Here is a 13,347-nt window from a genome sequence, read left to right on the forward strand (position 1 = left end):
AAGTATTCACACATTCAGTATCTATTTTATAATTATCATATGATTTCATTATTCTCTAATTTGTAAGAAAAATCAAGTCTCACCAAATACAAAATAATGTTAACAAATAAAATACAATGAACACACAGAAAAAATGTGCTCTATGAAAGATTTCAACAAATATTTGGTGACTAAGGGATATATAATTTAAATAAGATAACATATACTAAATTGCTTAATATGCCAATCAGCATAGGCTTCCTTTCCTCCCTACTCTCCATTTTGTCCTGAAAACTGTTAGCTTCTCCAGTATAAGACAATCCATATCTTATTACACCTAACTCCAAATAAACGGTATTTTATATCTTTCCAAGTGGAGCAAAAAAATTAGTAAGAACTACTCTTATAAAATTCACTGTTAACGTATAAAATTTCTAATAATTAAGCTATTCATGATAAATGTTGCTTCACATAGACAAAACACTAGTCACTAAAAGGCTTTGATGAAGATTTAGCTAATTTTAAGATGGACGTATTCTCTGTAGAGAGCTCTAAAGCTACAACAGAAATAAGCATAAACCAAAGCCTAAAGGAAATTAGAGAGGCTGTAAGAAGGCATATCTCGGCAATATTATATACAGTTAATGTCCCAGTCACTACCCATTTCAAATATATTGTGATTAAAGTAAAATCCTATTAAGCAAGTGTATTTAGTAGTTTCATTTCATTTTTTAAAAAATTTATTTCCAAAGTAGTTTAAGTATTTGTGAATGTCCCACCTCAATCCATTTTGCTCAAATCAAGCACAGTATAACTGATATTCATGTTTTGCCAAAAAACTGTAAAGAAAAACCTAGAAGTGGTTGATTATATCGTAGTTGTATATATCTGCCCTATGAATAAACCTTTTAAGGGTTTCTACTTCAATTAACACTAAATTAAGAGGTTCTGAGTTAAAAAGAAATTGATTTGAGTCAATCAAAATAACTGATTAAAAAAGCAATTTGCAAGTAAAATGGCAAGAATTAGGGTGCAGGCATATTTTTAAGGGACCATATCCCCAATGCGTTTAAATAAATTTGATCATAATACTTCAGTTTAATCTATGAAAGAATTTCTAAAGTGTCATGTAGCTTATAAATTCTTGAGTTTTTGAAAAGCACAGAGAATACTGATAGGCATTCAAACTTTACTCTGTCGTTAAGAAAGCTCGAGGAAGTAGTTTTTAACTTTGGAACATGTCATGGGTTGAATTATGTCCCCCTAAAAATATGTGCATCAATTTGGCTGGGCCATGCATGATTCCATTTTATGATTGTAATTTTATGTTAAGGAGAAATAGGGTGGGATTGTAACACCCTTACCCAGGTCACATTCTTGATCCAATGTAAAGGGAGTTTCCTTGGGGTGTGGCCTGTACCCCCTTTTATCTCTCAAGAGATAAAAAGGAAAGGGAAGCAAGCAGAGAGCTGGGGACTTCATACCACCAAGAAAGCAGCACCAGATACAGAGTGTGTCCTTTGGACCTAGGGTCCTTGCACCTGAGAAGTTCCTTGACCAGGGGAAGATCGGTGACAAGAAATCTTCCTCCAGAGCTGGCAGAGAGAAAGTCATTCCCTGGAGCTGACACCCTGAATTTGGACTTGAGTAAATTTCTCTTTGTTAAAGCCATCCATCTGTGGTATTTGTGTTATATAACAGCACTAGATGACTAAGACAGAATTTATTCCATCTTATTTGGCTTTTTTGGCACAAGCTGTTAAGGCATGGGCTACTAATTGAAAAGCTGGTGTTTGACTCCACCCAGAGGGCATCTAAGAAGAAAAGCCTAGAGGTCTACTTGCAAAAAAATCACAGTTATTGAAAACCCTATGGATCATAGTTATACTCTAATACTCCTGATGTCGCCATGAGTCAGGATCAACTCTATTGCCCCTAGTAAAACCTGGCTAATATTATGTTGATATCAATTCATTTATTGATTCACTCAGCAAACATTTGGGGGCATGCTGCAAGTGTGATACTGGACTGAGTCCCAAGGGTAGAGATAAATAAAACAATGTCCCTGTCATCAGGAAGATTAGTGGGAGAAACAGATGCTTTGACTGTTATAAGTAGAGCATTATGTGGAAAAAAGAAGGGGAAATTCAACAATGATCAGTAGAAGTACTCAAAAATTCCCTGAAGATTTCATAGGTGAGCTGAATCTTAAAACAAATTTAAGAGTTAGCGAAATGGGAAGAGAATCCTTCTGGCAGAACCAAGGGACACTAGAACACCTATGTGACCGAGCTGAAAAGATTACAAGCTACTTAAGTCATATCACTTTGTGTAAATTACATAAACTCTCCAAACTTCAGTTTCTTCATTTGAAAAGAGGGATAGTAGTATTTACTAGTTTCAGGGTTCTGGTGAATATTAAATGAAGTAACATACTAGACTCATTTAGCATGATCCTAACCCCCAAAACACCCAAACCCATTACCATCAAGTCAATTCCAATTCACAGCAACCCTAGAGGACAGAGTAGAACTGTCCCATAGGGTTTCCAAGGAGTGGCTTGGTGGAATCAAACTGCAGGCCTTTTGGTTTGCAGCTGAGCTCTTAACCACTGAGCCATTAAACCTGATAAATAATAAATGATACTAGTATATTTTATTAAGGAGGCCTAGTGCTAACTGAAAGGTCGGCGGTTTGAACCCACCAGCAGCTCCACCAGAGAAAGATATCGCAGTCTGCTTGCACAAAGATTATAGCCTTGGAAACCCTATAGGGCAGTTCTACTCTGTGCTATAGGGTTGCTGTGAGTAGGAATTGTTTTGACGTCAGTGGGTTTTGATTTGGGGTACTAGATGTTAACATATATATATGCATTTTATTACTATATATTGTGGTTACTACAGTGCAAGATTTATAACAAGTACTTAATAAATGTTTGTTGACCACATGACAAGACTATTAAGATTCCTGACTGTTGCTTTTTGCTAGTCTGATATAAGTGTTTATAACTCAAACATTAAAATAATCACAGGGCCCTTGGTGATCATGCAATCTAATCAATATTTGGATTTAAAGCTTCTGAAGCATGTCCACAATACAAAATGATGTTTACAGAAAATAAAATCATCTCTTTTTAAATGAAACACAATTTAATTTATTTATAGATCTTCAATGAGATATGACAAGGACGACATGGTAATTGTTAAGGAAACAGACTCTGAAGCCGGACTGCCCGTGTTTGAATCCTATTTCTGCCACTATCTAGACATGAGTCTTGAAGTGAGTTAATTAGTATCTCAGAAAACTCATAGGATTATTGTAAAGATAAAATTAGTTTAGATATGTAAAGAGTTTAGAATGGTGCCTAGCATATGGTAAAAATTCAATAAAATAACTTATTTTCTACATTATTTCAAATAGACATCACATGTAAGATCTCAAATTGGTCTTTGATCAACTGCAGCAGTTACAGCTGATTTGGGACAGAACCAGTGAGTACCTGTCTTTTAATTTTAGAATGCATGATTAAATTTTAACTTGCACTATGTGACTCAAAAGATAATGCAATATTTAATTTCAGATTACTCACACAGTTTTACTTTAAGTCTCTAAGAAGCATTTGAAATTTGGCTTGATGTGGATTTGGGGTACAAGCATTCTTAGCCTAATATCACTTCTTCAAAACTCACAACAAATTTTAAGAATCAGTAAGCTTTGGTTGATTAAAATATATATATATATATATATATATATACAGTACTAAATAAACCCTCAATTTAAAAAAATGCACTATTCTTAAGTATGCTATAATTGGGGACCAAAAAAAGGTATTTCTTGTTGGTTCTGGTTCTAATAACCCAGAAAATCTTTTAAAAGCCACATGATTATGGTATCAACAAAATTTCACGTGTATCTCACTCAGCCTTTGGAAGAAATCATATTTGCACTTAAGACTTCTGAGAACTATGACATTAAATAATCAATGGTTAAAAATTGACTTAAGTATAGAAAAAAATTCTGCACAGAAAAATTCCAAAGTGATTCAAATGCCTTTGTTTGATGTAGCTCCAAATTTATTCATTCATTGTATAATCGCTTAAGGGCTGAAACTACATTAAAATAAATATGTTCAACAAGTTAATGAAAGCATTTTAGGATAATATTTCTGAGTTTCACCTGTTCATGTAGAAGATTCAATACTACAAGATGGAATTAAACAAAATTGTCTCAAAATCATAACTGGATTCTTCCACTAACTTTTTAAAATAATGTAAATGATAGCAATTCAAAACACTAGGGTGAGCTCCACCTTACAAAGAATTTGGAGATAGATGGAATACAGTAATTAAATCTTCCTATTTTCATGAGCCTTGATTGCATTTTCATTATATAGAAATTTCATTCTTTGCAATACCTATAGTAGCATATTCATAACAGAATATTAGTCTTGATTTTTAAACTTTTTCGAAAGTTAGAGATGTACAAGTATGACCGTTTCAGAGAAATAATTTCCTTAGACTGCTCTTTCACTAATGTTTATGGGCATAATATAGGTCGAGCCAAATTCTTATAAAATGTTTTGATAGGAGTGCTATGTATTCATTATATACACATGAGAAAATTCAAGAGTGTATAAAAAGAACATTTTAAATTACACATAATCTTGCCACTAAGAGGTATTCATTAGTAGCACTTTAGTACATTTCCTTTCAGTCTTTTTTCTTTTTTTTTCTGTATATATAGCCATTTATTTCTATGAAATAAACACAAAAAATGTGTTTTTTATATCCCAAAAAGGTGTACCAGTATATTTATTTTACACAGTATGATTAATAAAATTTTATAGTACATAGGTTTGCATTTTATTTTGAGGAACATAGCTAAATAATGGATTTTTTAAGGTATCAAAATGCTTATCTTATTAATGCTAAAAGGAAAAGGAATATCATTGCTTAGCTAGTTTTTATAGATGATTAACTTTTTCTGAAACTATACGACATATTTATTTAATTTCTTAAATTAATGCAATTACACACAAAATTACTAAATGTGTTTAAAATATGACAGCCTTTTACTTATGAATAGTCTTTGACATTTGCATTTTATAAAAAGCATATATACACAGAAACATATGTATATACATATGTATACATATGGATAGAAATATTTTATAATCAGAATATTTATTTTACAACCAATAACCAAAACCCATTGCCGTTGAGTCGATTCCGACTCATAGTGACCCTATAGGACAGAGTAGAACTGCCCCATAGAGTTTCCAAGGAGCACCTGGCGGATTCAAACTGCTGACCTCTTGGTTAGCAGCCGTAGCACTTAACCACTACGCCACCAGGGTTTCCTGGCTTTGTATAAATGTCCAATACGTACTACTAAAAGAAGCCCTGGTGGTACGGTGGTTAAAGCACTCAACTGCTAACCAAAAGGTTGGTGGTTTGAGCCCACCAGGTGTCTTGTGGGAGGAAGATGTGGCAGCCTGCTTCCATAAAGATTACAGCATTGGAAACCCTATGGGGCCATTGTATTCTGTTCTGTTGGGTAGCTATGAGTTGGAATCAACTCAACAGCAACAGTTTAAATGGGACATATACCAGCATTTATTAATATGAAGGAGAAAAATAGAGGATTAAAATGGTCTTAAAATGATGTTCTATTTTTCAAGGTTACATATATTTGCTTTACAGCTTAGATGACTATTTCTGAACAATGAGTATTTAATACCTTAGTACCTAGGAGTCAGGATAATTTATTGCATTATTTTAAACTTAAACACCTGGTAGTCAATAGATAAGCAGATCTCAGTCATAGTTTTATCACATAAAGAATGAACTGCCTTGTCTATGATCCTTCCTAACAGCAGCCTCCATTAGATCCCATTTCCTCTTGCCTAATTTTTTTTTTTCAATCAAGTGTAGATACCGTAAAATTTTCTCTTTTTCCAGGATCAACAAATTGTCCATTCTCACCGGATTAAAAATAAAAAGCTGTGATACCTGTTGTACTTAAAAACTAACCAACCAATACAATCAAACCTAAAAAAAACTGCTTTGACCCAACACCTCTTCTGCTAGCGACTGTATTTCTCAGCTTCTGTTTACAGAAAAAAAAACACCTCCAAAAAGGTGTCTTTACATGTAGTATTTAACTCTCCTCCCATTCTTCCCTGATCCCATTCTAATAAGGGTTCATCAACCACTCTACCAAAACAGCTTTTGTCAAGTACACCAAAGGCCTCCATGTTAGTAGTCAAGTGGTCAAGTCTTAGTCCTTATCTTATTTGAAGCACTAAATTCACTTAGATTCCGGGACCTCTAGCTTTCTTCCTGCCTCACTGGCTGGTCCTTCTGAATCCACTTTACAAATTTTACATTACCTAGAATGATAAATGTGAGAATGCTCCAGGGTTTTAGTTCTAGGTCCTCTTCTTTTCCGTGTTTAATTTCAATCATTTTATCTTACCTAGTCTTATGAGTTTAAAATCAAATATAACCAAAAACCAAACCCAGTGCCGTTGAGTCGATTCCGACTCATAGCGACCCTGTGGCTACCCTATAGAACAGAGTAGAACTGCCCCATAGAGTTTCCAAGGAGCACCTAGCGGATTCGAACTGCCGACCCTTTGGTTAGCAGCTGCAGCACTTAACTCCTATGCCACCAGGGTTTCCAAAATAAAACATATACACTAGTAATTCCAGATTTATACCTCCAGCTTTCACAGCTCCAACTGCCTACTCAACATTTGCATGGGAATGTCAAGCAAGCCCTTCAAAGTTAACTTGTTTAAAAAAAAAATCGTAATTCGCCTCCAGATGGGTTCCCTCCACAGTCTTCTACTCTAATCACAACTCAGCCCTCCAATACTCTTAGCCAAAACCTTGGAGACACAGTGTACTTTTCTTTCTTTACAGTTCATATCCAATGAATCAGCAAATTCTGTAAATTTTGTCTTCAAAACACATTCAATATGTTAGCACTTCTCATTTGTTGAATAACTCAATAAATAATTAAAAAGTAAAATGTAAAGTTCCTACATTAAAAATTGTTGAATAAGATATGTGCATAAGAGAAAGCACAAATACTATTTAACTGCAATTATTCTCAGATTTATTCCGTGCTTACAAAAACTGGGACTTAACTATTTTGGGGGAAAAATTATAATCTTAATAACATCTCGTTTGTATTAACTCTGCTGTGGCATGTAAAATTACTTTAGAAATGTTGATTTAATAAGGAAACTCAGGTTATCATGGTTTCCCATAGTCTGACTATACATTTTGTGACAGATACAAAGCAAATCTGAGTTCAAGCCCTAAATAAAGAGCAAAGGAACGGCTAATTTTCATGTTTTTATTATTAAAAAGGGCTTTAATTCTCTTGTATCTCATATAAACCTAATTATTTTCAGGAAAATTGAAACTAATTTGATCTCAAGGCATGGTGCATAACAATTCCCTTGTGCCTGTGACAGTCAGTGTTTTTAAACTGGTTTTCTGAAGTTCCAGCTTCCAGTTTACAAAGTAGGCTGAATACAGTGAATGAGAAAGCCCTAGAAATATTTTACTAAAATTTATCCAGAAAATTTCAAAGTATATGAACATTTTTATTAAATACATTTCAGGACTGGATATACTTTTTCTCATAAAGGCTCAGGCTGTTTTTAGAATATTACTTTTGAGTATTAAAAAAAAAAAAGGATATTTTGAAAAGCAGGCTACATCTATTATTAATATAAAGAAGAAAACTTAAAGCATTAGAATAGTCTTGTAATATTGTTGTATTTCTCAAGATTATATCACTTTTTTTTTCTTCCACATTTTTAGAACCCTACTACCCTTGATCCCAAAGGGTACTAATTAATACTAGTCAAACTGAATGTAATTCTCTTTCAATTTAAGTGTTTCTACCAACACCTAGAAATACAGTCCACAAAGTAAATATTTCCATATTAAGAAACAGAATAAGTTATTATGGATCCTAGTAGAACATTATTCTATGCTTCACTGAAGCTATTCAGGAGCCATCTTAGATTTCTTTACATGTATAATTACATTAAATTGTTAACAAAAATTCTACAAAATGGGTACATTTATTCCCATTTTAGAGGAGAAACTGAGACTGATAACCATTATGCAACTTGCAAAGTCATATAACCATTACAGGACAGAGCAGAAATTCAAACCCAGTGGGTCAGATGCTAAAGACATTTCTCCTGTCTGCCATTGAGTCTTCCTTAGGCAATGAGAACAGAGAAGGAGGAAAGTAAAAGGTACTTCTTAAATCCATCTGACAATATATTTTCCAACCCATCTCTCCTGTAAAACCTAAGTTAAAGGGTAAGACCAGATATCAGAAATCATGACTAGGTCAAAATCAAAAGCATAGGTGTAGAAATCTGTCAATGGGAAAGGGTAAATCAACAGACGTAGGAAAGGTAAGCCTGATAAATTCTTGTTCGCTTCATATAAACTCGTTGTTGTCAAGTCAATTCCGACCCATAGCAACCCTACAAGACAGAGTAGAACTTTGCCATAGGGTCTCCAAGGCGAATACTACATTAGTAGTCAAACTGCTGACTTTTTGGTTTGTAGCCAAATATTTAACCACTGTGCCACCAGGGCTCCACTTCATATAGATACCCATTTACTTTCTAGGCCTAAAAGACTCTGTTATAACTTTTTATTCTTCAAAGTCACTGTCATGTTTTTAAATATATTTTTCAATAATAGAATTGAGTGTTTAACAGAAACTATCAATTTTTATTTTGAAGCTAAGTGTCAAGAGTTTCTCATGAATTAAACTTTTACATGTCATAATACTGTAGTCATACCATAAGTTACTTTTGTGCTAGTAATAATTCAATAATGTCTTATCCATATTTACATGTGTTATTATTTGTAAAACTAAATTAGGTTAGATTTTAGCTCCAATTTCAATTTGTCAGAAACTAAACCAGAAAGTTCAAATAACAAGAGTTACTTTTTTTCCTCTAAAGATATTATCTATTTTAATAGAAAAGGTGCAAATGACATAAGCAAGCATGAAAAAGAAATTTCTTACTGATTTTAATTCCTTTTTTTTTTAGTTAAACCTGAGATTTCGCATACTTCACTTTCTCAGTAATCATGTTACCTATAATAATTTACTCAAGTTTTACTATTTTTTTTAATCTAAAGCATATCGTTAATCAAATAAGAAGCTAGCCAAATAAAATTCTATAGTAACCTCAAAAGGTGTTTGGTATGATGACCTTGAAGTAAATTTGGAATTAAAAAATAATAATTACATTAATTAGGGTTAATAGAAGTTAGCCAGACATAGAGTTGGGGAAGAAAAAGCAGAGGAACAGAAGAAATAAGGCCTGAAGCAAAACGGAGCACATCTAGTATGGCCAGAGAGGGCACATGGCATGAATGAGGGTGAAGAGAAAGAAAGGGGCAAAGCAATCAGGAAGGTCTACTGAACCATGGTAGGGAGTCTGGACATTAGTGTAGGAGTAATGGGAAACTACTGAAGAGTTTTACCCAGGAAAGAGGCATGATCAGATTTAGACTTTTCAAGAGATCACTTTAGCTGGTGAAGGCAGGGGCATGGATCAATGTAGGGAGAGGAATTAGGAGACCACTGCAGTGGTTCTGCAGAAGGTGATGTTAGCTTAAAGAATGGTGGTGGCAGTGAATGTGAGAAGAGAACACACTTTAGATAAAAGATAATTATGTGTGAAAGAACATGTATGATAAGGGCAATAAATATTTGAAAAATGAATGAACTGTTTTAGAATGATACTGGCTTCCAAAAGGTTTTTATCTAAAAAAACTAAGCAAAGTGGCCCACCTTGTTCACCATTTTACAATAAAACAAAACCAAAAAAGTCATCATTCTTACGTGCTTAGCCATACACTCAAAAACAAATAAAAAGCTTTCCAAATAAATGTTGCCTTTAAAATGAATAATTTCTCTCACATCACCCTACCACTGTAAAATATATATCTTATAATAAAAAGAATACTAAAAATTGTATGTTTAGCTAATGTTCAAAGTCTTTGTCACATTCCTTAAATCCTTCCCTTAGCAATTACACCTAATGGTTTCTTTACATCCACTTCTTAAATAGTCAATATAATTACTTAAAATAAAATAAAATCTTTCAGATTCTGGAAAGTACTAGAAAATGTTTTTCAAGATTTCTACCTCATTATCTCTCAATGACACACCTTTTATACTGAAAATTAATGCCTATCCTATTTCATGGTGGATAGTAGGTAAAAATCCCTCAATTTATTGTCCTATTCTGGTTCTACCAACACTACTCTTATTTACTTCATCTGTCTCACCTATTCTTACTTACTTTATCCAGTCTAAGTGAACAAGGGTCCTCCTTCCTGGCCTCTATCAGCTCAGGAGGAAAATGCCCATCTTGGAAACTAATGTAGTGTAACTTGTTCTACCACTGCTCTGGATCACATTCCCAACATCAACTGAGGTCATAACTACAAACATGACTCCCTTTCCTGTGTTTTTAATCTCTCCCTCACTGGTTCTTTACCATCAGCATATTTGTATTCGTGTCTCCTCCATGTTAATACCAACCTCTATACCCCGTTCTAATGATTATTTCTCATCTGTCCTTTAATGACATTTTATTTTAAGTGTCATCAAAATACCTTTATAATCCTCTGCTCATTTTATGGTCAGGTTTGTTTAACTATTGCACTAAATTCAAAGAGGAAAGGAAGACACAGAAAAGTTAAATAACTAGCTCACGTCTACATCCTATCAGTTTAGACTGAATTCTGGTTTAAGGTTTTACTTGTCTTTGTAATATAAAACTTGATGTCATCAGTGCCACAAACTGCAACTAGTAGCTCTTGTTTTTTGTTTGTTTTTCCAAACAGTAATATCATAACAATTTAGCCCATATTGCCTAAAGGAATACACATGAATATTGAGAAAGCGAAATACTCTTTTAAAATATGTGATAATAATAATTACAAGTTACAAAGTTAAAGGTAAGACAAAATTTTACCTTTGCTAAATTGGCCAAAAAAGTAAGACATTGACTAAAAAAAGTATACTTGAAGATTATGATAAAGAATGGATATTCTTTCTGAGTTTTAATCTGATAAAATATGTTATAAAAATATCAAAGTTTTATTCACTTCTTTCTGATAGTACTTTAACAACATAACACAAATGATACAAAAATATTACAGAGGCTTCATTTTATATTGTAGAATAATCAAAACAACTGTTATAATACATTTCAGTGAGTAAAAATGTGTTATGATAAAGACAAAAATTATTTTATGAGTCTATTCATATTAAATCTCATCAGAAACAAACAGCTCATGGAATTTTCATATTTAACAAGGACAGTTTAATTTCACATCATTCAATAATATAATGACTATTATCTTAATTAAGTAGTATTAAAAACTACAAATATTATTACTTAAAGTGGATGATTGCTAGCTTTGCTCCATTGTATTTTTATTTTTCTAATTCCTTGACTCTCCTTTCAATTAATTTAGACAGATGTCTTCTTCAGTAAAAGTAACCTCTTAATGTCAATACACCTTTTTTCCCTAAAGTCTTTGTATTAATTTATCTTCTAAAGATTCATTGAGGGTCTTCTGTGGGCCAGAACATACGTCAGGCACTGGATGTAGAAAGATGGAAAATGGGCGACATAGCTGATCTCTCAGGAGAATGTCAGTAGCACATGAAAGTCACAGTGACTGCATAAAATTTCTAGAAGCACATTTACTTAAACAATGATATTTAACTGAGTTAATACACAATATCAGCAAATTCTATAAAAATTCAGTTTGGTATTTGACATGTAATAATGATGAAATCACATCTCAATGTTGCTGTCTTTCTCAAACGTCACTGACTTTAAAAGAACAAGTTTTTTTTTGTTGTTGTTGTTACACCAAGTAACTCAACTACTTTTCTTTTTAGAAAATGTAAGTTACCATATTTTTGTGTATATAAAGAAAGCACTACTAGCATTGGAAAGTGATGTAATTATTTACATGTCTATGTCGATGGCACTCTTTTTTTTTTTATGCATAGATATGACTTTCTGAACATATAAAAGTGAAACCTGGGTTAAAGAACAAAGCTTGGAAGTTAAAAGATGACTGAATAGACAGTGAGACACCACTACAGAGATTTACCTCCCAGGAGGTATGTGTTAGTGTTTCAAAGGGGGACAAAAAGCCAAAACATTAGAAAAGTGAAAAGTTTTAAAATATATACTTGGAGGCCAGAAAGAAAAAGGGGGGGGGTAACTAGTTAATATTCCAAAAGACTTGTTTATATGAAGGAGATGAAGTTTCTCTCTCTCCCTCCTTCTCTCTGAGAGGAGGGCGCTGTACAGCATTTTCTACATAAACTCCCAGGTTCATAATTTCCAGGTTCCTCTCCCATGGGGCAAAACCCCCTTCTGGCACGTGCCAGCATCATCATCTGCTCTCATCACATCAGCCTGAAGAGGGAAGTGCCGGGTAAGAAACTGACACAGTTATTGGTCTAAGAAATAATAGCCTGTCCTGATCTAAAAATATAGGGTTTGCTTTAGGACAAAACAAGTAAACACAGATATTAAAAACTTACCATGCTGTAAATCACAGTTTATGGGGAAAAAAAGAAAGTTTCTTTGAAGGCAGGACTTCATTGTACTTATTTTCAGGCAGATCAAGTCACCTCAGCATCTTACCAGCAAATAATAATAAATAATTTATTATCAAAATAATACTATCTTATCAGGTTTTATTCAGCCAAGATAACACACTGATCTTCTTTGCCATTTTGTCACAAGATTTTGATAAAATATAAACATACATATTGTATATATGCAATATTTTAGAGTACCATAGTAAGGCAGCTGAAGGAAAACAAAAAGAAAAATCACTTACTTGATATTATCAAGACAGCCTGATTCAGGTTTCAGTATGGCAGTATGATGAAACATTTTATATAAAGCAATCCCAAGGAAGATTACATTAAGCTGGAATATAAAAGTAGTGTTATGTAGCACAACTGGAGTAGAAAAAAAAAAGTCCATTCTCAGTAACAGGTGCATTGTTCTGGAAAATTAGCTCTCACTACACTTTTAAAGAGATTGGATCATAGATGACTACCTAGCATTTTAATAAAGGCAAGAAGTCCATCTGGGGAATTGGGATACTACTGAGTTACACAATACTGCTATGCCAAATACACACAAATACAAAATTGGCAGCAGTTAGAATTATGGTGTAGAAATCTTAAAATAACTCAAACCCCTTTTACCAGTGTATTTTCCTTAAAGAAAAACTATTAATAATTATTCTAGGTGTATTCCTA

The 13,347-nt window shown here is 33.3% G+C and overlaps 1 protein-coding gene across 12 annotated transcripts in view; it reads right to left on the reverse strand.

The window, feature by feature from the left end:
* Nucleotides 1-13,347, reverse strand: part of ADGRL3 (adhesion G protein-coupled receptor L3) — a 945,099-nt gene that overhangs the window by 71,712 nt on the left and 860,040 nt on the right. For all 12 annotated transcript variants that reach the window (XM_049886210.1, XM_049886209.1, XM_049886208.1 and 9 more), the window contains one exon: nucleotides 12,918-13,009. In XM_049886210.1, coding sequence (XP_049742167.1) covers nucleotides 12,918-13,009 — 92 coding nt within the window. The remainder of the gene's footprint in view (nucleotides 1-12,917; nucleotides 13,010-13,347) is intronic.

The sequence above is a fragment of the Elephas maximus genome, chromosome 5, assembly GCF_024166365.1.
Source record: "Elephas maximus indicus isolate mEleMax1 chromosome 5, mEleMax1 primary haplotype, whole genome shotgun sequence".
In the NCBI taxonomy this organism is placed as follows: Eukaryota; Metazoa; Chordata; class Mammalia; order Proboscidea; family Elephantidae; genus Elephas; species Elephas maximus.